Consider the following 26,947-nt stretch of genomic DNA (forward strand, 5'->3'; position numbering starts at 1 on the left):
AGCTCGTAAACTTAGCCAAGTCGAGCCTCACATGACTGATATCAACACCCACTGCATTTTCACTAACTTCTTTTTATTTTTAGAATTTCTATACCACAAAATAAAAATTTAAGATTTTAAATTTTTTGTGTATATTAATCCACTAATATTTTCCTGAAAATTAGACATATATTTGTGCCAAAAAGCAAAGTAAATGCATATATTCAAGATTAATTTTTGGCACTTTTGCCAAATAAAAATGTACCAAGCCCTAACTCTGGGAAACAAAACATGGCAGTTTCTTTCATAGTAAAAGCTTCAATCCAGCTTCATTGTCGAGCCATTGTCATCCCCTGGTTAGCTATTTCCCTCACTTGTGGGTTTACATTAAATTATTTATACTAGCAGCTGCAACTATGTTTGCTAGAGCTCTGTTGATGTATAGTATAGTATTTTTATAAGCTGACATTCCTTTCAAGTGCTTCTGTGATTCTGTAAAATGGGTTGGTTAAGAAAAGATTTAATTTTTGTGGCAAAAATGACCATAGAAAAGATAACACCTGTTTATTGTCCAAATTATCGAAAATGGGTACTTGTGTTATGTTGGGTTTTTAAGCAAAGGTTTGATCTTTAGGACAAATATGACCATAGGAAGAGATTACAGTAGCTAGTTCTCCAAATTCTTGAAATGGGTACTTGTGTGAGTGGATTTAGTGAAGAAAAGGTTTAATTTTTTATGGCAAAAATTACCATAGAAAAGATGACAGCAGTTTATTATCCAAATTGTCGAAAATGGGTACTTGTATTTTGCTGGGTTTTTAAGGAAAGGTTTGATCTTTAGGACAAATATGACCATAGGAAGAGATTACAGCAGTTCATTCTCCAAATTCTTGAAACGGGTACTTGTGTGTGTGGATTTAGTGAAGTAAAGGTTTGATTTTTAGGACAAATGTGACCATCGAAACGATTATTCCAGTTCAATCTCCAAAATATCGAAAATGGGTACTTGTCTTATGTTGAGTTTTAAGCTAAGGTTTGATCTTTGATGATCATAGGAAGAGATTACAGCAGTTCATTCTCCAAATTCTTGAAATGGGTACTTTGTGTGTGGACTTAGTGAAGAAAAGGTTTGATTTTTTTTAGGCCAAATGTTGTCATAAAAAATAATATCACAGTTCATTGTCTAAATTATCGAAATGGGTACTTGTGTTACGTGGTTTTTTTAAGAAAAGGTTTGATCTTTAGGACAAACATGAACTTAGGAAGAGATAACAACAGCTCATTCTCTATATTCTTGAAATAGGTACTTGTGTGAGTGGATTTTTGAAGAAAAGGTTTGATTTTTAGGCCAGATGTGACCATTGAAAAGATTATTACAGTTCATTCTCCAAATTAGATTCTTGTGTTATGTGAATTTGTTAAGAAAAGGTTTGATTTTTAAGACAAACATGACCATTTAACTAAAAGATTACAGCTGTTTATTTTCAAAATTCTTGAAATGGTTACTTGTGTTACGTGGATCTGTTAATTTGACCATAGAAAAGATTTGGGCAGTTCATTCTTCAACTTCTCAAAATGAGTACTTGTATTACGTGGATTTGTTAAGCAAATTTTAAATTTATAGTGCAAACCTGGACATAGAAAATATCTAAGCAGTTTGTTCTCAAAATTCTTGAAATTGGTACTTGCGTCTAATGGTTTGGCTTAGCAAAGGTTTGATATTTAGGGTAAATATGGCCATGAAAATATTACAGTTCATACGCAGTTTATTGAAATGAGCATATAACTATGGTTGGCTTTATATGTATGTTACTCCAAAAAAAAAATGGTTTGTTTTAGTATGATATGAATATATGATTATTAGGGTGCAGAAGTTCAGTGCCGTAAGCTGCTCCCGAGGCAGAGATTATAGCATTTCTCCAGTCAGGCACATTCCCAAGAGATCTAATGAATGCCAAGAGTCAGAAACTGCTTTGCCAAAGAAGCACTTTTTGGACATAGAAAAACACACTTTCTTAAACGGGAATATTCAGGAAACTGAATTTTCTGTCGGTGGTGGGTCGAAGTATGGAGATATACCTTTTCATTCCAAGTCTCAAAATCATAAACAAAAGCTTATAACCAGCCTAGATGATGAGGTCGAATTGGGTATGGTTGAGTTCATCCACATCTCTGTTGTTTTTTTACCTGTAGTGGAAACTCAAATTAAAATAAGAGGCTGAATATGGAATTTCAGGGAAGGAAGATGAAGTTGATGAAGATTTTGTACTTGAACATGGTATAGCTGAAACTGATAAAGCTAGGCAAGATGCTGAAACAATCGCAGTTCGATTACTTGCTTCAAGGTTAGAATGTTAAATGTCTCGTCTCTCTCTATCTGGTCGTTATTTATTTGCTGTCAACTATTACTAGCTCATTGCACTGATCTTATTTGCAACCTGAAGGTTGAAGGCTGAGTTTTATACCAGATGGATAAATAAAACATGCATCTCCTTAATTATATACGGGCATACCTCATAGAGTTGTGTGAGCGTTGATTTCACTTAGAAAAAGATGTGTGAACGATGAAACTGTTAAGACCTTTGTTGATGCACGTGAATTAACTTTCCAACCACTAAAACTAAGAAAAGAGGCCCTTAGACTGATGCAAAGAGAGCCACTTTTGATGCATGCTTTTGTACTGTGCAGAGCACTTACGGCTGTAGAGCTGAAGAAGAAACTCCTGGGAAGAAAGTTTACACTCAATATTGTTAATGCTGTAATAACAGATTTCCATACCAGGTAAACCAAACTGGAATCTGGATGTTTCCATCATAGTTGTCAACCATGTCTTCGATAACACAGAAATGTTATTTCAAGTCTCAGTTTCATTTTGGCTATTGGTGCTCATTTGTTACTTGTTCACCTACATGTTTCTATTGTTATCTAGAGTGACGTGCTACACTTAAACATGCTAAAGGGAAAATTGAAGAACATAGTGCGATAGGTTTTGTGTCATTTATGAATTTGTATTTCATTGATCCATCTTAATTTCACCATAATTGGCCTCATCTGGATTTGTTCTGTGTGTTACTCTAGGGGTTTAATCAATGACAGTCTGTATGCTGAAATGTTTTCTCGGTCCAGATGGTCTTCCTCAAGTTGGGGTCCGCGACGAATTAAGCAAGTAAATTTTCCTCTTTGGTAACTGCTTCACTGATTGATATTTTGAGCCTACTTTTTTTATTCTTTTGTATAGAGTCAATTGGTTGTATGGTTAATAATATGATTCTCACCTACTATTTCTCTTTTCCTTTTTTTTTCTCTTCCAAACTTGGTTTTCATCAGGCTAGTGATGTATAGTAGTAGCTAAATCACTAGCTGAAATTCCCCTGGATAATCTGAATTTTCCTTTTCCCCTGGTTTGTGCCCATTCATTAGGAGCATATGAGAGCGTATATGTTTCTTGCTGCATCCTAAGTTGAATACTTGACAAAAAGAAATAAAAAATGTTGACATCATAGTGGAGCGCAATTATGGAAGTAGTCGTTTTATTTTGCTATTCCAACCATCTGGTAGCTGACTCCAACTTGTTTGTGACTGAGGCATTGTTGTATTCCAACCATCTGGTGCTTTATTCGTTTTCTTGAGTAGTTACACTCTTATTCATTTCTTCTGCCCTGCGTTTTGTTAACTTTGGTTTTATTTTGCTTTTGTTAGAACCCCATTGAATGGCCTTGTTGTTTTTTGTATTAGGCCTTGATCAAGAAGGGCGTAAGCGAAGTGGATGCAGACAATGCCATAAAAATGGTCTTCAAGAATGACGAAGCTGATGAGGAGCAAGAATCAAGAGAATCAGGGCATGCTATATCAAAACCTTCTCTGGATCAATTGTTTGTCCAGTCATCTAAACAGTGGCTTAAAGGGCAGGGTGTGCCTAGAGAAAAACGTAAAGCAAGGATTATTCGTTGGCTTCAGTACCGTGGCTTTGATTGGAGTGTGGTTAGTTTCATACTCAAGAAGTTAGAATCCAGCTATCCTCAATAGAGCCCCTTTACTCAGCGAAGGAGATTATGATGATCTGTTTGATGTTGCCATAGCTGGATGTGGTAGACAAGAGCTACGGTTACTACTGTAAAATGGCCCTTAGTAGAAGTACAAGAAACTGGATCGGTTAATCGGTCTATTTTTCCCATCTCAAAAATAGTTTGAAGTGTTGAGATCAACACAGAAGGCGCGTTGTGTGAGTAATAACTTCACCTTGCAGAATTCAAGAGCCCTGAAGTCTTTGTTGTATCAGGAAATGAACAGTTTCACTGGGAGTACTTGTATATGTTGTGCCACATTAACCAGATTGTAAAAAAGAATGCTTCCATTTTCAACTCTATGTTTTACCCCGGGTTTAGGTCTAGCGGTAAGAGTGCAGTGCGTGATGTGTGGATTAGACATACGTCACAAGTTTAAATCCTTTCATAGACAAACTTGATATATAAGTGAAGAAGAGTAGAGGGGTGTGTTCATTATCTGTTGAGTTTCTAACTATGTGCCACCAGTCCTCGGGATTTCTTGATTATCGAAAAATTTAACTTTATGTTTTCTGCTTATTTTTCATATATTAATAGACAATAATAAATTTTCAAATAGTTTCTTTTTGTAGTCATCCTTGATTTGAGTTATTCTGTCCATTCTGCATGTTTGGTTGTGGTATTTATTTACTCATTATTTTCCCTTGGATAAATTCAAGATCCATAAAAAGGTAATAGCTCCCTATCAAGATATTTTCATACCAAGGACTCAGACTCTAGATCTGGCTATATGAAACAGTTTTCAAGCAAATGGTATCATGGTTTTACATAAAATCCCACATTATGGGGGTAAATTCCAAATTGAAATCTAAGTTATGTGACATTCATCCCCAACCCACTAGCCTACTAATTGCTTATAAAAGCTTCTCTCATAAATCACATGGTCATGTGATGGGGCCAACTCATAGTTGGTAGCTTGACTATTTCTTGCAAGACAATTGGGAATCTTTATTTGCATTCAATAAATTCTAGCTACATAATTCCAAGACCGCCCCCCCTCCCCCCACACCCAACCCAACCAATGATTGAATCACTTCCCACATGTCTCCACAATTTCTTAACCCTCAAAGTACTTTTAATAAATATGGTGTCTAGGCCAGCATGCGCATAATTATTTAATCAAAAATCTATTACTTTTTATCAACTCGCTTACTAAGGCTTACGCTGATGAGAAAATAACATAGAAATAGTGCCCACTAGCTATATTTTAGTCTGAGTCTTTGAGAAATAGTCATTATGGTAGAGTTACAAATTTCACGAGTGAAACTTTGTAACAATGTCCTGAAATTTGAAGCGCCATGAAAATAGAGTGGTTAGTCATTGGCAACTTTCCAAGTGTGATTTCTATCTTACGTGTGGTCGTGCCCAAGGACATATCGTTTGAAGTACATTCTTTTTTTGATCAATTCTCAAACGGTAGAAGCTTCTTCCAAAGCAAATTCTCTTAAGTGAGCAGTCATTTGAATTTCCATTTATATTAGCATGCCTCATTGGCTAACAAAGTTGGTAAGTATAGAATACTAATTGGTATGTAAAAAGTCTACCAATTTCAGATAATGATGAACAGTGTGATCTTTTCACTCTATAATGCTAATGCTAAATTAAGAACTCCCTTTACAGGATACATGATTTAGGAATGAAAATGATTTTCCTTAAAATCTATAGCCTGATCTAACTCATAATGCTAATAAAACATGCTATATTCACAAATTTGTTCACTATGTTGATGCCTTATTTGGAGATAGAGTTATCAGAAAATACAAAAGAGCAGCTACAAGATATTTGGGAATCCACATTCTTGGTGCCAGGTGATTTTGGTAGAGCTGTTACACTTGCATTTTTCTTCAACAAGTCGGATTCGGACACAACAGGATCAACATTCCGAATTTCCTTGAGCATGGCTACAACATCCCTCATCATCGGACGATCATCAGCTTTTGTGCTCACACACAGGAATGAAACAGCTAAAGTTTGCATCATTTCATGCATCTCAGGGTCAGCCCTGCCTCTAAGCTTTGGATCAAGAATGTCATTTGGATCGCACTTGCTTTGTAGGTGATTGCGTACCCATTGTACTAAGTGTGCACCCCTGGGCAATGTTGGGTCCAATGGATGCCTTCCTGTTAGTACCTCCAAGAGGACCACACCAAAGCTGTATACATCACTCTTTTCTGTGATCCGTTGCATCGAAGCATGTTCTGTGGACACATAATAAGTCTGTCAATTCAAGAAAAGTTGATGCAACTAATTAAGCTGAGATAATGAGTATCTTTTGTATTGTGAGGATTCATCATAAATTGACTAGTCTTATGTTCGATTTCAGCTAGCTGAGATAATGAGTACTACAACAACGATATCTTTTGTATTGTGAGAATTCATCACAAACTGACTAGTTTTACGTTCTCTATCAGCAATCTGAGATAATGAGTAAAAATGCAAGTAAAAATAATTACCTGGAGCCATATATCCATAGGAACCAGCAAGATGAGGCCTTTGGCTCTCCTTTAACAAATTTGCATCAACATCACTGTTGACAATCCTTGCCAGCCCGAAATCGGCCAGGTAAGGCTCCATTCTAGGACCTAACAATACATTCATTGCTTTGACATCTCCATGCATTATAGGGGGTACACAGTCATGATGCAAGTATGCAAGAGCATGAGCTACTCCAAGGACTACATCAAATCTGTTCTCCCATTCTGCTGCTCCTTTGCCAACACCATGGAGCAATGAGCTCAAACTCCCATTGGGAAGGTAGTCATAGAACAGAAGTTTCATGTTCTGGTTTGAAGCCCAACCGAGGAGGCGTACTATATTCTTGTGCCGGATTGAACCAAGGGTTTGAATTTCTGAACCAAATGCTCCTGATTCCTCTGATGACCACATTTTCTTGACTGCTAAAGTCGCCCCATTTTCGGTCATTATTCTGTATACAACCCCAGAGCTCCCAGTGCCAATGACATTAGCTGATGTTAGATTATGAACAATATCATCTATCGAAAAATCCAACTTCTGGTAAAGTGTCATTTCCCAAGTATCAACTTCTGGTTCATACTTGGCCGCCATTCGCATCCTGATCAACGTGCAAATGGCTAGCAGAACCAGCACAGCACTTATACTAACAAGGATTGACATAGCAAGCTTCATGGTGGATTTGGCATGTCCAGCAGGCCCTGTTTGAATCACGTCCCCTCCAGAAATGTAAAGAGCTTGGTTTCCAGTAAGATCACTCAAAGGAAGTTTATGAAAGAATGGAGTATTGGGAAGTTTTCCATAGAAGTCATTGAATGATATGTTGAGTGAAACAAGGTTTTGAAGGTTTGTGAGAACGTCTAAATTTCCCGAGAGTTTGTTGTGGGAAAGATCAAGGTTTCCTAGTTTGCTAAGACCAGAAAACTCACTTGGAATCACTCCTGTCAATTGGTTACAGCTAAGGTTAAGAGAGATTTCAAGAGATGGTATTTGACCCAACTCTTTAGGTATTTCGCCTGATAAACCATTGTACCCGAGATCTAACAGCTGAAGCTTACTGCAAGAAACTATCTCAGCTGGAATTCTACCAGAAAGTTGATTCTTCCCAAGATTCAATTTTGTTAATTCTGTTAAAGAACCAACACTTGGACTTAACGAACCCGTAAGCCTGTTGTCTGAAATGTCCACATACTGTAGACTCCCAGGCAGTTTCTCTGGCAAAGAACCAGTGACCGCGTTCGAATGGAGATCAAGAAACTCAAGATTTTGACATCCTGATATTGATGAAGGAATTTCTCCCATAAAGTGATTGCCACTCATGTCAAGGAAATTCAAACTTCTTAAGTTTCCTATTTCTGATGGAACAGTACCCCCTAGCCTATTGTTATTCACTCTAAATCTATACAAATTTGTGCAGTTTCCAACATCAGTTGGTATAAAACCAGACAAATCATTGGAAAGAAGCAACAACTTTGTTAGATTTTTCAAACCAAAGATTTCTTTTGGTATGGAACCAAAAAGATTATTGTAAGAAAGGTCTAGAGCCTGAAGATTCTCACAGTTAGATAATGAAACAGGAATTTCACCTGTCAAATTATTTTGCCAAGCAAAGAATAAAGTCAAGCTCTTTAAGTTTCCTATTTCATTAGGAATCTCCCCTGATATACCATTGTTGTCAACTTCCAAATGAGACAATTTAGTACAATTTGATATTTCAGTAGGTATTGTACCTGATAACTTATTGACACTCAACTGCAACACTTCAAGATTTGAAAGTCCACCAAAGCTTGTAGGAATACTGCCTGTTAAGAGATTCTCAGATAAGTCAATAACTGTGATATCCTTACAATTCCCAAGCTCATTTGGAATCACACCAACTATACTATTCTGCCAAAGCAACAAACTTTGGAGCTTCCTGAGCTCCCCTATACTCCTAGGAATCGAACCGGAGATCGAATTCTGATACAAGTACAAGTTCTGTAGTTCACTACAATTCCCAATCTCTTCTGGAATTGGTCCAGACAAAAGAGCTGTATAAATTGCAATTGTCTGAATCATTTTCAGGTTTCCAATTGACACCGGCAAATTCCCTGAAATGCTTGTTTCAGCAAGGCCTAAAAAAACCAAGTTGAAGCAGTTTCCAATCTCAAAAGGGAGTTCCCCTTTAAGATTTTGATTCCCTCCAGCTCTAAATTCCTCAAGATTACTCAACTTTCCAATACCCTTTGGAATTTCACCACTAAGTTGATTGTCATAAATCAAGAACTTCTTGAGATTGGACAAATTCCCAATGTCTGATGGAATATCACCTTCAAGAAAATTTGAACTAAGAGATAAAGTTTGAAGCTTTTGAAGCTGACAAAGTTCATGTGGAATGACACCAGTGATTGAATTATCACTTATATCAATGAACTTAAGTTCAAGATAATCTCCAAACTCTTTTGGGATTGGACCACTAAGATTAACAGATGAAAGAACAAGAGTGTTCAAGAATTTGAGTGGCTGAAAATTTGAAGGCAATGACCCTTGTAAATCAACTGATTTTAGATTTATACTAACAACATGACCATTGGAATTGCAGTTTATGCCAAACCAGTTACAAGGACTTTTATCTAAGGAATCCCATGTTGTTAAAACATCATTGGAACTCATGTTTAATGTTTTTTTCCATGCAAGAAGTGTTTGACTTTGTACATCAATTGAATAACAAGAAGAGAGGAAAAGAGTGTTTAAGGAGAAAAGTAAAAGAAGAAGATAAGGATTTCTTGAAGGAGCAGACATTGCTTGCTGCTGCTAAGAGGAAAGAAGAAGAAGAAGAGAGAAAGTTGAGTACTTTGGGATTGTAAAGGGGTGAACCCCATGTTTTGTTTATAGAGGAAAAACAGAAGAAGATCTGGATCCAAGAGCACTTTCAATTTTTCTATTATTATTATTATTGCACTTTGGTGATGGTTGTTAATTCAGAGTAGATGATGCAGATGGCTTCATTTGGCTTTATTTATTCATTTATTAATGTTTATATCAATACCATCTTTTTATCTTTCTTTGGTTTCTTTTTCAAAAACTTGCTTGGTTTTAGTATTGTTCTCTTTGTTTCTTTTGTTAGTCTTTAATCTACGTTATTCGGATTTTTTTTAAATGTTATTTTTCTAATTTTAATTTACGTGATTTATTTTTCTTTTAGTTAGTTTCAATAATTTAACTTTAAAATATTCATTTTATCCTAATAAAATAATTTATATTTAGATCGCAAATTTCAAAAGTCTTTCTAATTTTCTTAAATTTCGTATCAAGACAAACTACCTCATATAAATTGAGACGGAAAAAGTATCTTTTTTGTGAGTACTTTACTCTTGACTTAGACCATATATCTAAAAAGATCCTTCTCTTGGTCATTTCACACGTTGTCTAGTAGAGACGTGATTATTTGAAGTGAATTTTAGTATCGAACATGTTGTGCCCCTCTGGCGGGGTATGTATTATATCACCTATACATACACTATTTTTGAAGAATTCCGTTATGTTACGTACCCTTCAATATTTTAAAAAATTCTGAGCAACGTAAGTTTGAACTGTATTGCCTAAAGGGGAACAAATTAATGCTGGTTTTAAATGTGTAATTATCATTTCCCTTTCTTTTTAGTTGTATAGTTAATGTCTGATTTTGAAATGAGGATTCTTGATAGCTATGAGGCCAGCACCAATACAAATAATAACTCTTTATGAGGACCAGTTCCTCCAATTCTTGTTGTGTATATAATTACTAGGTACAATTCATAAAGATTTTTTATTTTTATTTTTTTGTTTGGGGTAGGGGTCAGGGTAATAGGTTGGGGGGAGAGGGGTGTTATTCTGATAAATATTTCTTGGTCTTCAAAGTTGTGAAGTAGAGCATATTCTTTCAAATGGTTTTAATTAAAAGAAGGTGCAGAAATAGTCCATCATCTCATGTACAATAGTATGAGTCAGCCACATGTTAGTTACTTATAAGACTAATGGCTAGTAATGACTTTGTGATGAAGTAGAGGACATAAGCAAATATTTGGGTACGGCTCGACTATTTCACCAAACATCTATTATCTCACATTAACATAGATATCGAGAGACTTTTAAAATCAAACTGAAAAATGAAGAAAAGGATAGAAATTAATAAAAGGGAAAATGTCGAGAATGCCCTCTTATTTTATGAAATATCTTAATTTACCTTTATCTTTAACAAATTGTCTGGTAATAAAGTATGACCAACGGTAATCTTAACCATGGTTAAAAAAATTATATAACTTTGAAAAATTTTCATTAAACATTTTGACACGTGGATTCGACCAAGTCCATGTTGGGGCTCGATTTAAGTAAAAAAGAAAGTACAAAACGATTTGTTAACGATAAAGGCATGAATAATTATAAAGTATAACAACAACAACATACTCAGTGTAACCCATTAGGTGGGGTCTGGAGAGGATAGAATGTACGCAGATTTTATTACTATCTCGAGGGCAGAGAGATTGTTTCCGAAAAATCCTCGGCTCAAGTGCATCAAACCCGCACAAATGAAGAAAAAGACAATAAAAAACATAGTTGATAATTAAGAGAATAGTGTAAAGTCTACAAGAATAAAGTAATAATAATAGCGAAATAATCTAAACACAATGCACAATATAGAGCAAGAAGTACAAGGATAGTTCTATAAAGTATAAACAAAGGTAAAAATCAAATATTTTGTATAATAGAAAAGTAAACTTAAACCTTTTTTGCCAAAACAAATAATGGATAATTTTCATAAAATAACTAATCACAAGGGATTAACAAAAAATTTCCTTGCTAATCTTTCTCACCCAAAATTAAACAAAGAGTTAAATACAAAAATATAGTGACAAAGGAGATTGTTAATTTAAAGCTTAGGGTCCTGGATCTATAATTCTTAGGAGGTAGTAGAAGAATAAGTGCATATGAATAAATAATATACTATAATATAATATAATGTATTACTAAGACAATCATTATACTTATAATATTAGCATTAAGATGGAGATCTCTTCTAATAGTGATGAGAACATGCAGATTTTTTAAAAAATAATTAAGCTTTAATTAATTTAATTAAACTGCAAAAGTTTGAGGTCATGTTGTCGGGAAGAATATTAATCTTGTCTTAAAATAATACTTATAAAGAAAAAGAAAAAGAGTACTGCCCTTTAATGGGAGAGACAAAAGTACAACAACTTAATATTTTTTAATTGCTTTCTTTTTACAAAAATACATAAATTGTAGATTAGATCTCAATCCTTTTGTTTTTACATTTAGCATAATTTGATCACGGGTTCCTCACTTAAAAAAAATGTTATTAATTCATTTTAATTTTTCTTCATCAATAGTTAGTGGTATAGCCTAGTAAAGTGAAGGATGGGTTCGAGAACCAACAATCTAGGTTTTGAATCGAGAAAAATTTCATTCATACATATAATATCAATCGATTCGAACCTTTTTTTAGCTTCACTCAAGTTTCGTAAAGATTATAAACAAAATCACACAAATTTATGTCCATAGAAAATAATAATAAGCCCTACGCATGAGGATTCATTTTTCTTTTCGATTTGATTCTCTTAACCAAGTCGTTGTTTATGAGTCGCATGCTCATTCATTCTACGTAACATGTATCTTTGCTCTACACTAGCTTAATAACTATTCAAATCATTTAACATTTCTTCTATAAATATTGGGGGGGGGGGGAGGGGGGGAGAACCTAATTCAAAGTGATTTATGACACATAAAAAGAAGTGAAAAAGAAGCAAAACTCTAAAAATGGTATGAAAATAGTTGTGCATATGATAATGGAATCTTCATTACCTTTTCTTTTCAAGTCTGAAAAGAAGTAACTTTTGAGAAAGTGCTTGTTGATTTTAATGTAGTAATAAAAAGTCATATTTGTTACTTAGCAATATAGTGAATAGTCATTCTCTTTGAGTAAAAAGATGTCTGACAATTACTGCTATTCAGTTGGAAAAAATAAATTGTCTATTGTGTAACTATCAATGAATTAATTAAAAGTTAGTACTCATTTTCAATGTTGTAGCATTTATGTTTGAGAGCATTGAGAATATGGTATTTACTAGATTCATTTAGTAATAGCCTTAGAATAAGAAAATTGTTTTCTTTTCCTACTTATTTACAATGAATTTGTAAAAAAGAAAATAAAATAGGCATATCGTTCAAGTATTAGACACATGACGCATTTTAATTGGAGCTGCCACATGTTCGATATAATAAACTTTTATTGTTTCCTCTAAAACTAGAAAGAAAGAAAGAAGAAGAAGAAAACGGCACCTTAATTCATTCTCACATTCTGCAGATTTATTTATTTATTGAATTGTAATTTGCAATTTGGGTTATTTCTTGAAGATCTTAAGATTTAATATATTTTTTTTTAAAAAAAAAGATTCAATATATCCACTATGTAAAAAATGTGATCACGTGAGCAATGATATAGATCTTAGCAAAATGCATGGCACATGACATTGATCTATTAAAATTGGTAGTCACATGAGAACATGACATGATTGGATTTTGTAATTTATATAACTAATTAAAATCCCACATTACCAATCATGGACAAATATTGGTTTTATCCTAAATAAGGAAAATTTAATAAACAAAAACAAGATCCCATAAATGTTGTGACTAGAATAGTAAATATTATTTTATTTTTTAATCAAAAATCTCAAATTTAAATTTTAAATATAAAATAGTCTTTGATACTAAAGAACGTCTTGCGCCAAAATAAGACTTTCTATTACGTATTCAAATTAAACGAATTTTCAAAGAGTTAATAATTATTATATTATATCATATGCTACCAATGCCACCAACTATATATATGTGACTTTCAAGAACGTGCCCCATGTTCCTCCCATAACCCATCCACCTCCATTTTATTTTTCTTTTGGAATATTTGAGCATTTTATTTTTGTCTTTTTTGGGATAAAATTAAGTTCCAAATTATTTGTCTTCCATTGTTTCTAAGTTGAATAAAACATATAATAATTCATAGAAAATTTCTTAACTTTATTATGCAAAAAGAATATATCTATGAAGAATATAATGATGGTATATGTTTATATATAGTTTGCTAGATTTCATTTGAACTTATTGTTACAAAACTTAGCATTATGGTATTTTACGTATGAAATCAATGCGAACAAAATTATATAATGCCATGGAGTAATATAATAATAAGAACCATTTTTGTAATACGAGTGCAAAAAGTGTTCTTTAAAAATCGCAATGAGATTTAAAAAATTGCACGTTAAAGCTCAAGTAGATATAATACGAAGATTAATTTAGATCAGAATTATAATGTACATTATGTAAATTCATCAATTCAATGTTATTGAAATACTTAACCCCCCCCCCACCACCACTTATTTTTGTGAGATATAAATATAAGGGAAATTTACATAAATGTACAACATTAAGAAAATATTTACTATTTATAGCAATAATATTTTTTTTCAGTGAACACTTATAATACAATTATAATACAACTTTAATACATATTAGCGAAAATAATTTATAAAACTCATATAATACAAGTTTTATACATGGATACTTAATTTATCACATACTTTAATACACTTATAATACATTGTGTCAATTTCTTACCAAACAAACAAGTATAATATATTTTAAAATACTTATAATACATTTATATTGCATGCATAATTCACTTTTAATACATAGTAAATATATTATAATAATATTATATATTGCTATAAATGATAATAAATAAAAAGTATCGCTAAAATCAATAATTATTTATTAAAAAGTGGTTTTTCTAGTAATATTTCCTAAATATATAAAGTGAAATGACACCTTGATGTATGGGCTTTCTGGTCTTAGCCCACTCGTGTGAGCAAGATTATGACACTACAAAAAGTTGATTGGATAGTAGGTGGGCCATGCTGTAAGCCCACAAAATAATTTAACCATATTCTCCATTTTGGAACTAGTGAAAAAGTTGGATAATAATTACTGTTAGATACATTTAAGTTATATATAATGATTTTTTAATACTATTTACTCTTTTAATTTTGTATAGTTAGGCTATAATCATTCAAAAATGGTCTTAAGATAATATGATATGTTCCGTTTAAGTCATGTCTATATAATTTTTTGGAAAAATCTTATATCATTAAGAATATTTAGTATTCCTTATATGTAACATTTTTTATTTATTTTTAACTATCAATACAACATACAAAAGGCTAGCTCTAGGATATTCAAAATGCACCCTAAAATTCAAGGTTTGATTTTTAATGACTGTATTATTTCTGTATTTTATTTTTCGAACCCTTGATTGTAATGGCGGGAGCTAGGAATTTAGTGAATATTGTGCAAATTTTTTTCTCAATTATGTTAAGAATGTATAAAATTAGATATGCACTCATAATAATTAACATTTAATTATATACCACATTATTTTCCGATAAAGAATGTGCACGAGACCATCCTTTGCCTTAAGTAGCTCCGTCCATGCCTGAGTAAAAATTATGAATCCATCATTGATTATAATAAATCAAAATACTTTTAGCATGGTGTGTGTATGAATACCGGCCAGTAAATATTATAGGTCACATGCATATATAATCATAAAAAATCTCTTAAATAAAAACAAGATAATCAAGCTTAATAATTTTGTGATTGCATGTCATAATCATCAAAGTAAATATTTGAGATTAACAGCATTCATTGAATAAGCAACTGAATTTCAGCAATCTTTTGTCTATATCATGTTTTTTTTTTTCTATTAGCTAAATGCCACACCAAAATGATATTGACCCATTTAACTTTTGCAATTTGTCGATAGTACGTGTTAGCTTTATTTTGATCACCACATTAATCTATTATAATTAATTGATAAATCAAAGATTAGACTTGTCTAATCAAGGTCACTTTTAAATGTCAAATCATTGTCTCCAAATTGCAATTCTCTTGTCATTATCTTTCCTTAATTTCGGGCTTAGTTGGCTAATATTATAAGTTATAACAAACACATAAATGGGTCTAAATGTGGAGTGTGACCTCTTCCATTAGAGTTTAATTGTGGAGTGTGACCTCCTCCATTAGAGTTTAATTAGTTTATTAAGCTCCTAACCTTTACCTAGAGACCTAACTACTAATATTTAATTGTGATGATGATATTTTGATGAGTCAAAGTTTGTGTGCCACACACAACAAAAAAGAAAAAAGAAAAGGAAAAGAAAAAAGGCGTGAAACACTGAAGTGAATTGAGATTCATAAGATTTTAGGTTCAAATATCAGTAAAGACAAAAATTACTAGATGATTTTTTCATCTATCTTAGATTTGGTGGCAGAGTTATTCATATTGTTGTTACTTGTTAGTAAAGGTGACAGACATTTCATAAAATTTACTAAGATATGCATGCATAAGCTGACCCAAATATCCATTATAAGAAACAAAAACCAGATGTCACAAAGGTATTTGGCTCACATTGACCAAGGGCATACTGAAAATGATTATGGAGTACTCCTTTTGATCAAAGTTGCTAAATAGAAATCATAAGTGAAGTTGAAAGCAAAAGTCCATCCAGTCTTTTTAAAATTTCTCATTACCAAAAAGATAATACATTAAATTTACCATTAACTACTATATTTATAAATTTTATAGTAACAGAAATAAAATAACCTATCCAGAAAGAATTCAAAACTTCTACACCTAGCAGATAAAGATTGAGGTTTCAATTAGATCGACATGAGAGTCTAATTACATTGTTTGAATCCAAATTATAAATATTTGAAAGAAGCTATATTCCTTGACATGTTTTCGCCGCTCCTTTTGTCGTCAACTCGACTTGAGAGGGTATCTCATTAAAACGATGCGAACTAGGCCGAGTATTGATTTGCAAAATGCTAAGCCCAACTACGGCGTGGACTCTAATTGAAAATTTCCACACACAATGATAGAAATTTCTAATGCGATTCATGTCAATTTAAATTGATTTTTACGTTGAAGTCACCGCAATTGGAACGTTAGGTACGCATTGAAAGAATCATGCTTTATATCAGAAGTCTTTAAAAAGATTGGAGTATTTCAAATATGTGCGTCAGAGAGAAAATTTCCTAATATTTGCAGAACAATTTGGTGATTATATTTTCTTATCATCAAAATATCCCAAAAGTTATGTAAACTTATTAGTATAGGGATAAGTTCGATTGATAAAGAGCAAAACGTGCAATTCTATGTAGCGAATCCGTTTGCTACTCTGCTTACGAGCTGGATAGGACAATTTGTCCCCAAACTTTGATTTAAAGCTCGAACATGAATTTAAACGCAAAAAGAACAAATTATTACTTATATTTGAATAAAGATAAAACTCTTTAGTAATATTTCTGTCTTGCAAAACTTTCCCAACAAAAAAATAATTAAGAGGTTTACGAGATTTCTTTTTTCTCCACCTTGACAATCATCAAGAACAATTGAGGATTCTTGTATATAAATTGTTAGTCATACAATACAATCTATAGAAAACGAGTAGTGAGCCTAGCACAAATCTGGTGAGGCTTCAAAGGAGAAACTGAACTAAATTTGTCAAAATTGTCCACCATTGCTTCACAATATAGGTCTACAACTACAGAATGTGTGCTAATAAACAATCGTATAGAAACATATAAAGCGTAAAAGCTACAGAAATTTGACACAGATGTGTTACAAGCCTTCATCTGCCAAAGCATTTCAACACTGAAGAAATCATAGAAGACGACAGAAATTTTAAGCCAGCAGAGCCACCGGGAAAGTAAGATATTGCGTAGTATGCTAATGCCATAACCTAAAATGACAGGGAAGTGTCAACTTTAAGATATAAATAACGATAATTGCTTTTAACTTAGCTGAAAACTGGAAGTAAGAAACACTAAACAGGAACAAGAATAAATCATGTGACAGACAAAGTGAAAGAAGAAATGGAAACAACAAAGGAAGAAAAAGAACACTGAAAGCGCAAGTACCTGAAGCACAGAGAAGAGCACCGAAAGGATATAGCTATGAAGTGCCATGGAAACGTAGAGTGTGCCAATCATGCTACCCATGAATCCTAGTGTAAAAGGAAGCCTCTGGTACAAATGATGGGGCAAAGAAGGATTTAGAGGACAACAAGCACTAGACACAGAGCACCATAGACAACTAATAAAGGGAACAAGAAATACCTCCATTGAGAACATATGAGCAAACTGAGTCTTTGGGCCCTTGAGTGCGAAGAATGACCCAATGATAAAGGAGCATCCAAGAGTAAAGCAAATGGCAAATTTCTGAGGCACCAATACTATCACTGGAAGGAATAACGTGAATGCCATGAAAATGAAGAAGACTCCGGTCGCCATGAATAGACCAAAATACATGAGGGCTTTCCCAGAAGGAATGTTGCTAGTGGCGGACTGCAAGTTCCCTGGAATGTCCCTCACTCCTTTAGAAACCCTGAATAAGGATCAACAAACCACTATTCTCTTATCAACACATTACTCAAAGAACTCAAAATGTCAACTCATTCGAAAAAGCAGGGAAGAAATACAACTGCCGCATAACATTTCACTGTATGTCCACAGCCTCTGTCCAATCGGTGAATTTCATTTGTCTGAAATAAGTTAAACTACAAACGATGCTAAATATGGGTATCACAATACAACAAGGAATGAAGAAACAAGATTGGAAGTCTACCAAGCAACCATAGAGCACTCCTCTGATAAGACCCAACCAGCTAAAGACTCCAAGCTGTGCAGGAAGAGAATTCTTTCTCCTGTGATAAGACCCAACCAGCTAACCACATTGTTTTGTGTTTTCAATACCTATAGTGTCATCTTACTTTGTTACAGAAGAACTACGTTTCACAACATGGACAACGATTATGATAATTAGTTACGACAAAAGACTCCAACCTGCACCAAAAGATGATTCTTTCTCCAGTGATAGGTACTAGTCAGCTAACTACAGATCTCTGTGGGTACCTCTATGTTATCTCACTCTTGCCATTCACTATGCAATTTGGAGTGAAACTGGGAATTCTGCTGTTTGTAAATCAGCTCTCTGTTTCATAAAACTCTTTTTGTTTTTAAGAAATCAGATTCAGTCTCATAAGGCTCATAACACGCACAAATTTACGATCTCCCAGCAAATGGCTCCATCAACATGAAATATTAATCAGCTTAAAGGTTCTGTTTTGCATGGGATTAAATTCAATTGGCTCTCGCTTTCTCTCCTTATCCTCGGCAGACCCAGAAGTAGGCCAAGCACTATCCTGAATGATGGATCCCGCCAACTTTAAGCTGAATTTACAACTTTACGATATAATTTGTAGGAAGGAGAAATTTCTAGAGGAAAGGACTACCCACACAATTATCATTTGGACATCTAAATGATAATTTCTATATCAATACTCAGGTCTTGGTACTCTGAGAGCCCAGAAATTCCAAAAGCACATCAAAACAAACTAAAGTATTCGCTTGCACACCTTTATGTTTTTATCATTGCTAAACACTATCAGACCATCCATCAACAATGGGAATCAGTGTCATATAAGTTATAACATTAATTTCTATATCAATACTCAGGTCTAGGCTCATCTCCGGACATAAGAATCAAGAAAAGTTTGTACCTTGCTCGTGCAACTCACTATTTAGCTATGTTGCTCGGACTCTTCAAAAATGTCAATGGGTGCGTGTCGGATTATCCAAAAGTAGTGTATTTTTGGAGAATCTGACACGGGTGCAGTATCAAAAGTGAAGAGTCCGTGCAACTTAGCTATTTAGCAACGTTGGCAAAACAATACCTTGTTTAGCTGCTAGTTTAGTCTTTCTTAGTTAGGTACTGAGGTTAGATTTAGTACTAGCCATTACGTTAAAAAATAACTCTTTTCGATCCTTTTCTGGGAAGTGAGCAACAAATATAATTCTATAGTTTCAAACGTCTAATTTTTCCGGTCTAACTTGTCAAACACTATTGAGAAAAATCCATGAAGCAATGCCTCTTTCGAACAACCTATCTTTCGGAGTTATCATCTCAAAAGATACAGAAATGTTGCGAAGACTCATAGTCAAGGTCAAGGATCAGATACTAAACATTAAACATCGTGATAGAGTGCAGAACAACAAAATAAAATATGAGAAAGACTATTTTAGGAGGAGTCCAATTAGAGTTTTATATCTAATGTTTTGTATACCTGTTGGTATCATGGAATTACTCTTCTACAAGTGGACTAAGTAGCATTGACCAACAACAACAATTATGCCTCAGTCTCAAACAAGTTGGGTCAGTTATATGAATCCTCATTGCTTATTTAAACTCAACTCATATCACCATCACACCAAACCACATAAATTCTTCATCTAACTATTGTTTTTGTTAGTCATTATAAGGCTTATTTGTTGAATTCATCACTATCTCGGACTCTGATCCAACAGATTATAAATTGTGTTTGACTAGGTGGATACAAGTAATTAGCAAAAAAAATCTCATGAAAACAAAGAGGAGTTAGATAACGTTAAGAGGTTTCACTGGCTGACATAATGGGAATATGGCCTTCGACACACCTGATGAACTAAATTTTGGAGTTGGTTAGATCCAATGACCATTTTCATAATCTATAAAGCATCTCAATAGGTTTGTCGCATCAACTACCAAATCCAAATTATATTGTCGATTTCAGAACATTTTCAACAGGATCAGTGAGAATTACGAGTACTACAGAACGTTTCGGCTACAGGTACCCGTTATCAGCTTTCATCCTCAGCTCGAGAGCCAAAATTGGAGTAGTATTAGTGAATTAACTATCATTTTCTTCATAGGAAGAATTACAGAGAAAAATGAAATTGCACGATGAGGAACTTACACGTTAAAAGTGCCAGAAACGGTGTCGTTAGCGGAACGAACAGCGGATTCGAGATCGAAGCTGCCTATGAACGCAGTGCTGGAGCTCTCTTCCGATGATTTTGCGGATGCATACGAATTCCAATCAGCCAGTAAAGAAGGAGTTGAAGAAGAAGCTTGATGTTGCTCAACATAACGATCATCGCCGACGCCGCTGCCCGCTGAAAACCACTTCTGCATTGTGAATCTCTGTCCGGCGAGTCGACTACTGCCGCAGTGTTGTAGTAAATGAGGAATATGTAGAAATATAAATCGGATCCAAACGGAGCCCCGCCGGAGACACAATTGCTTGTTACTTTTCCACCTACCGCCAACTCATATTCCCGTTGCAACTTCAATATTCTCCGGTTTCCAGTTCCTTATTTATTTTTTCTAATTTTCAACCTTGGTCCTTAAGCAATATATCAGTGTCTTGTTATTATCCTATGTAAACTTTTCACTTTTTCATTTATTTTTTTAAATCCACAGTAGATGTGGAAATTGATCAATTCGACCCTATATAGTTTAACATGGTATTTTACCTATAGTAATTCTTTCCAATTATATTTTATTTCTTCCGCTTATTCTTTCTGCTTATTTTTATAATTCGTCAATCTTATTTAGTTTCTGTCCTCAAACCCATTACTTGAAGTTTCGAGATGACGGGTTGACTTACCTACTGGTGGATTATAGTAGGTGTCATTATGACATAAGAAATTGGATCGTGACATATATATTATTGTATATCAAACATATATTATTGTATACTAGATTGTGTTTTGAGCTAAGAAATTGTAATGTAAGTTTGGGTTATATTTTTACAATGTAAATTAGGTAATTGTATATTTATGAATTTTCCTCCAAAATATCTCTATTTTCTCATATCAATTACTGATATAAATGGTATTTAGTTAAGTTTGTAATCTAAACATGTTGACTTATAAACACTTTTTAACTCTTATATATATGCATGTGCGCTTTTGTTTAACACTATTAAATTATCAATATGATGAGTTGTGGTGCAGTGATGGAAATGTTTCACCATTAATTAGATGTTTTTTATTTGAGTACTGAGTATGAAGAAAATCTTGTTGAAAACTCCACCCTCAAATGAATCCTGCGATGTGTGATCTAAATTCAGTTAAGGCTCCAATACAAACTCCGAACATCAAATAAAAAGCAAAAAAGAAAACTAAATTAAAGTACTTATACATAAAGTGCTTATAAGTTAAAATAAGCTCAAATCTTCACGTAAGTTTCTCATTTCTAATATATAACCTTCATCATATAAACACTTGTTGATTTTACTTTGTATTTTACTATTTTTCATCATCACATAAGTTGGCATTAAGTGTGGAAGGGCTTTAAGAAAATATATATACAAAAGTTGCATATCTAACTCTTCATCCTATTATCAAAGATAAGATAAAAACATCCTCAATTAAATATTTCGACTTTAAAATTTTAAAAATCAAACTAATTTTAGTAAAAAAAAATTCTATTTGTTACGAATCCATATTTTAATAAAATAGAAAAATAATGTCAAAACTAAAATAAAAAATCGAAAAGAAGAATATATAATTGCCCAAATTGGGTTATGTTGGATAAGAAAATGCAAAGGTGTGACTAAAACTTTAAAGTACGTCCCTCCAACTCCAATTATTAGCAAAAAAATTAAAAATAATAATACCCATAGAAGGATCTAGAAACCCTAAATAGACTGCTATATAATGTCGCTAAAAACTTCCCATAAACCTCCTCTTGCTTTTGAGTCCCTTTGTGTTTCACTTCGCTTGATATTTTTCTTCGTAGTAGAAACAGTTCTTAGATCTACAAAAAATGGCGGACACAGAGACGTTTGCTTTCCAGGCTGAGATCAATCAGCTTCTTAGTCTTATTATCAACACTTTCTACAGCAACAAGGAGATCTTTCTCCGTGAACTCATCAGCAATTCGTCCGATGTAAGTCTACGACTGTTGAGTTTTTTTTCCTTCTGTATTCTCTTTGAAAGCCATCGTCTAGGATACTGTAGTTTCATTGCTCTTTGTGGTTTTGAAATTTGATTATTTTAGAGCAATCTGAGCTTTTTATTTTTTGTCTTCGTGGATAGCTTAATGTTATCTTCTACTGTACTGTAGAGTCATTGATCTCTGTGATTTTGAAATATGATTATTCAAGAGCAATCCGAGGATTTTTACTGTTTTCGTTGATAGCTAACTTGATCGTCTAGGATATTGTATAGCCATCGCTCTCTGTGATTTTGAAATGTGATTATTATAGAGCAGCCTGTGTTTTTTCTAAGATATTGTAGTGCCATCGCCCTCTGTGATTTTGAAATTTGATTATTTTAGAGCAGTTGAGTTTCATTTGGAGTGTTTTCTATTTGTATTGTGTTCGTGGATAGCTTAAGGTGATATAGGATACTGTAGTGCTATGGCTCTCTCTGATTTTTAATATGATTATTTTAGAGCAGTCTGAGTTTTTTTATCTGTATTTTTCATGTATAGCTTGTTGTGATCATCTGGGATACTGTAGTTTCATAGCCCTCTGTGATTTTGAAATTTGATTATTTTAGAGTAGTTATGTGATACAGTTCATTTATCAGTCGTATATCATTGCTTGGATTGGTGTCAGTTTAGAAGCACCTGATAGTCTTTTTAATTCTGAAAACTGGATCATTCAGTTCCTTGCTCTGTTTTGTCATCTTAAAACTTAGCAGATAGGAGAGAGTTCCTTTCTTTTCCTTTTTATAAGTTTGTCCTGTATCTCCCTAGACTAGGTGATGTAAATTTACTTGGTTTGTGGTTTATGTCTTCAAGATCTGTAGGCTGAACATAGATATCATCAGTGTTAGTATATGGTTTTGTAGATAATTTACTGTTGGCAATCACGTATGCAGACGTTTAAATTTGACTAATTTAGAGTAGTTATATCATATCATACAGTTCATATATCAGGCAACCTTTACATGTTTTGATGTCCATTTACATGTCAATGTTCTTAATTCTGAAAGCTGGACAATTCAATGTTCTGCTTTGTCTTCATAATATTAGCTAATAAGAGGGAGCTATATGTAATTTTCCATTTGTCCTATTTTTGTTTAGACTAGGTAGTGCAAAACTTGTTTGGTTTGTGTCTTCTAAAGCTCTAGTTTAGATGTTGTCTAAATGTTATATATACAATGAAGATGTCATGACAGTGTTAGTATGTGATTTGTAGATAATTGATTGAAGTAAATTAGCGCTAGTCAGCTTCTGAGGTTTAGTAATGAATAGCTTGTAGAGGGACTTGTTTATAACTTTTTTGTTGAAGAATTTTGTGATGGAGCTTTTGTGATTAATGTTGAGTGTTGTTAAGGTATTTTTTGGAGCAGAATGGATATACATGATCCATACAACTGGACTGTTAACTAGTTTTGGATTGAATCTTAGTTTGCTTATTTATAGAGGCAGCTCTTAGAACATTTCTATAGAATGGAGCAGCTCCTTAATACAGGGATCTGAATTTTGTTTGCCCGATCAACTATTAGATCGGTATGTTACTTGTTGAAGTCTTCATATCATAGGATATGAAATGTTTGTTCTTACTTGGTAATTGTATGCCATATCTGATATTTATTTGTATTTTGGGATTATACTTTTAGGCTCTGGACAAGATCCGTTTTGAGAGTTTAACTGACAAGAGCAAGCTTGATGCTCAACCAGAGCTCTTCATCCATATTATCCCGGACAAGACCAACAATTCTCTCACTATCATTGATAGTGGTATTGGTATGACAAAGGCTGGTAAGTAGGCACATGTTGGAAGCTAGATGCTCAACCAGAGTTTTTCATCCATATTATCTGTTCTTAATGTTGCATTTCTATGCGCTGATCTTCTTTGTGTTATTTGCAGATCTGGTGAATAACCTGGGTACAATTGCAAGGTCAGGAACTAAGGAGTTTATGGAAGCTCTTGCAGCTGGTGCTGATGTTAGCATGATTGGTCAATTTGGTGTTGGTTTCTACTCTGCTTACTTGGTAGCTGAGAAGGTTGTTGTGACCTCAAAGCACAACGATGATGAGCAATATGTCTGGGAGTCTCAAGCTGGTGGCTCTTTCACTGTTACCAGGGATACATCTGGTGAGAACCTTGGTAGGGGTACAAAAATGGTCCTTTATCTCAAGGAGGATCAGCTTGAATACCTTGAAGAACGTAGGCTCAAGGACCTGATTAAAAAGCACTCTGAGTTCATTAGCTACCCTATTTCTCTGTGGGTTGAGAAGACCATAGAGAAGGAAATTTCTGATGATGAGGAGGAAGAGGAGAAGAAAGACGAGGAAGGAAAGGTAGAGGAGGTTGATGAGGAAAAGGAGAAGGAAGAGAAGAAAAAGAAGAAGGTTAAAGAAGTTTCTAATGAGTGGTCATTGGTGAACAAGCAGAAGCCCATTTGGATGAGAAAGCCAGAGGAGATCACAAAGGAAGAGTATGCTGCTTTCTACAAGAGCTTGACTAATGATTGGGAGGAGCATCTGGCTGTGAAGCACTTCTCTGTTGAGGGACAGTTGGAGTTCAAGGCAGTTCTTTTTGTTCCAAAAAGGGCTCCTTTTGACCTTTTTGACACAAAGAAGAAGCCCAACAATATTAAGCTGTATGTTCGTCGTGTGTTTATCATGGATAACTGTGAGGAGTTGATTCCTGAATACTTGAGCTTTGTGAAGGGTATTGTGGATTCCGAGGATCTTCCTCTCAACATCTCCAGAGAGACATTGCAGCAGAACAAGATCCTAAAGGTTATTCGCAAGAATTTGGTAAAGAAGTGTGTTGAGCTTTTCTTTGAAATTGCTGAGAACAAGGAGGACTATAACAAGTTCTATGAGGCCTTCTCTAAGAACCTCAAGCTTGGAATCCATGAGGATTCTCAGAACAGGTCAAAGTTTGCTGAACTGCTGAGGTACCACTCCACCAAGAGTGGTGATGAGATGACCAGCTTGAAGGATTATGTAACAAGAATGAAGGAGGGCCAGAATGATATTTACTACATTACTGGTGAGAGCAAGAAGGCTGTTGAGAACTCTCCCTTCCTGGAGAAACTGAAGAAGAAGGGCTATGAGGTACTTTACATGGTTGATGCCATTGATGAGTATTCAATTGGTCAGCTGAAGGAATTTGAGGGAAAAAAACTTGTTTCTGCTACCAAGGAAGGCCTCAAGCTCGATGAGAGTGAAGATGAGAAGAAAAAGCAGGAAGAACTAAAGGAAAAATTTGAGGGACTGTGCAAGGTCATAAAGGATGTACTAGGAGACAAAGTTGAAAAGGTTATTGTTTCTGACCGTGTTGTGGACTCTCCCTGCTGCTTGGTCACCGGAGAGTATGGCTGGACTGCTAACATGGAGAGAATCATGAAGGCACAGGCACTTAGGGACTCCAGCATGGCTGGATACATGTCTAGCAAGAAGACCATGGAGATCAACCCAGAGAACTCCATTATGGATGAGCTGAGGAAGAGGGCTGATGCAGACAAGAATGACAAGTCTGTGAAGGACTTGGTTCTCTTGCTTTTTGAGACTGCCCTTCTCACCTCGGGTTTCAGCCTTGAGGAGCCAAACACCTTTGGCAACCGAATTCACAGGATGCTGAAACTTGGTTTGAGCATTGATGAGGAAAGCGGAGATGGGGATGCTGACATGCCAGCATTGGAGGATCCTGAAGATGATGCTGAGGGCAGCAAGATGGAGGAGGTTGATTAAGTTCATTATTAATGGTTGATATTCTATGGGTTCCCTTACTATTTTCTAGTTTTTGTTTTACCCCATCAGAACAATATGTGATAGGGTCTTAATGCCGTTCTTTTAGAATGGTAGTGTTCCATGTTAGGTTATAATTCTCTTTTTATTTTGACATTCCTAGTTAATATAGTTCTTTTCTTGCCCAGCTTTTGTTTTCTGTGAAATATTTTACTTGCATCATTAAGGGGACAACTATAATTGGTCACTCAATTTGCTCCCCTTTCAATCCCGGACCAAGTAATTGGTTGAAGCCGTTTACTGTGCTTCGTAAGATGTGATGCATAGTGGATTCTAAAAATGGACGATAGTGGTTTTAGTCTCTGCAGTTTTGATCATTTTACTGGAAGGATTGTTAGCAGCTTCCCAACAAATGAGCGTTTTTAGGGGAGACAAACAATCCTTCCAATCAATTACACTGTACAATCCATCTTTCAGAACAAATATTAGCAAGACTGAGAAGGGAGAAATGATACTAAATCCTATGATCAAGTGACTTTATGTTCCTAAGGATATATTTGTAATTTAATAATTATAGTGGGTTATCGGTTAAAACTCATTAGAAAATTGAATTACCACACATTCATTCTTTTTGGTTCAGATAGCTGGTATATATATTATTCTTACACAAAACTTAATCTTTTTGTTCTTAACATTGTTGTCATTCCAATAGGGTAAATGTTGAAACGCTTTTGAGTATAGAGAATGGAAGAGGAATAATAATTCAACAGCCATTCACGAGAGAGTCATCATCTGCATG

General features: G+C 34.3%; 4 protein-coding genes across 4 annotated transcripts; 2 read left to right on the plus strand and 2 right to left on the minus strand.

The window, feature by feature from the left end:
* Window positions 1–196: 196 nt before the first annotated feature.
* Window positions 197–4,549, plus strand: LOC129893232 (uncharacterized). The gene is made up of 6 exons (XM_055968732.1): window positions 197–335; window positions 1,844–2,127; window positions 2,216–2,324; window positions 2,668–2,760; window positions 3,058–3,145; window positions 3,715–4,549. Exons 1-6 carry the CDS (start codon window positions 271–273, stop codon window positions 4,003–4,005), a joined length of 930 nt encoding a protein of 309 aa, XP_055824707.1. The 5' UTR covers window positions 197–270; the 3' UTR covers window positions 4,006–4,549.
* Window positions 4,550–5,600: 1,051 nt separating this feature from the next.
* On the minus strand, window positions 5,601–9,455 carry LOC129892632 (LRR receptor-like serine/threonine-protein kinase RGI3). Its single transcript, XM_055968215.1, has 2 exons — window positions 6,497–9,455; window positions 5,601–6,241 (listed from the first exon to the last, which is right to left on the minus strand). The coding sequence occupies exons 1-2, from the start codon at window positions 9,294–9,296 to the stop codon at window positions 5,775–5,777; spliced, it is 3,267 nt and encodes a 1,088-aa protein (XP_055824190.1). The 5' UTR covers window positions 9,297–9,455; the 3' UTR covers window positions 5,601–5,774.
* A 7,535-nt stretch (window positions 9,456–16,990) lies between these two features.
* Window positions 16,991–20,841, minus strand: LOC129893158 (protein transport protein SFT2-like). The gene is made up of 4 exons (XM_055968653.1): window positions 20,405–20,841; window positions 17,730–17,997; window positions 17,532–17,636; window positions 16,991–17,353 (listed from the first exon to the last, which is right to left on the minus strand). Exons 1-4 carry the CDS (start codon window positions 20,620–20,622, stop codon window positions 17,243–17,245), a joined length of 702 nt encoding a protein of 233 aa, XP_055824628.1. The 5' UTR covers window positions 20,623–20,841; the 3' UTR covers window positions 16,991–17,242.
* A 1,324-nt stretch (window positions 20,842–22,165) lies between these two features.
* LOC129892354 (heat shock cognate protein 80) lies at window positions 22,166–26,335 on the plus strand. Its single transcript, XM_055967930.1, has 3 exons — window positions 22,166–22,383; window positions 24,066–24,207; window positions 24,317–26,335. Exons 1-3 carry the CDS (start codon window positions 22,261–22,263, stop codon window positions 26,149–26,151), a joined length of 2,100 nt encoding a protein of 699 aa, XP_055823905.1. The 5' UTR covers window positions 22,166–22,260; the 3' UTR covers window positions 26,152–26,335.
* Window positions 26,336–26,947: the final 612 nt, after the last annotated feature.

This window comes from Solanum dulcamara, chromosome 6, assembly GCF_947179165.1.
Source record: "Solanum dulcamara chromosome 6, daSolDulc1.2, whole genome shotgun sequence".
In the NCBI taxonomy this organism is placed as follows: Eukaryota; Viridiplantae; Streptophyta; class Magnoliopsida; order Solanales; family Solanaceae; genus Solanum; species Solanum dulcamara.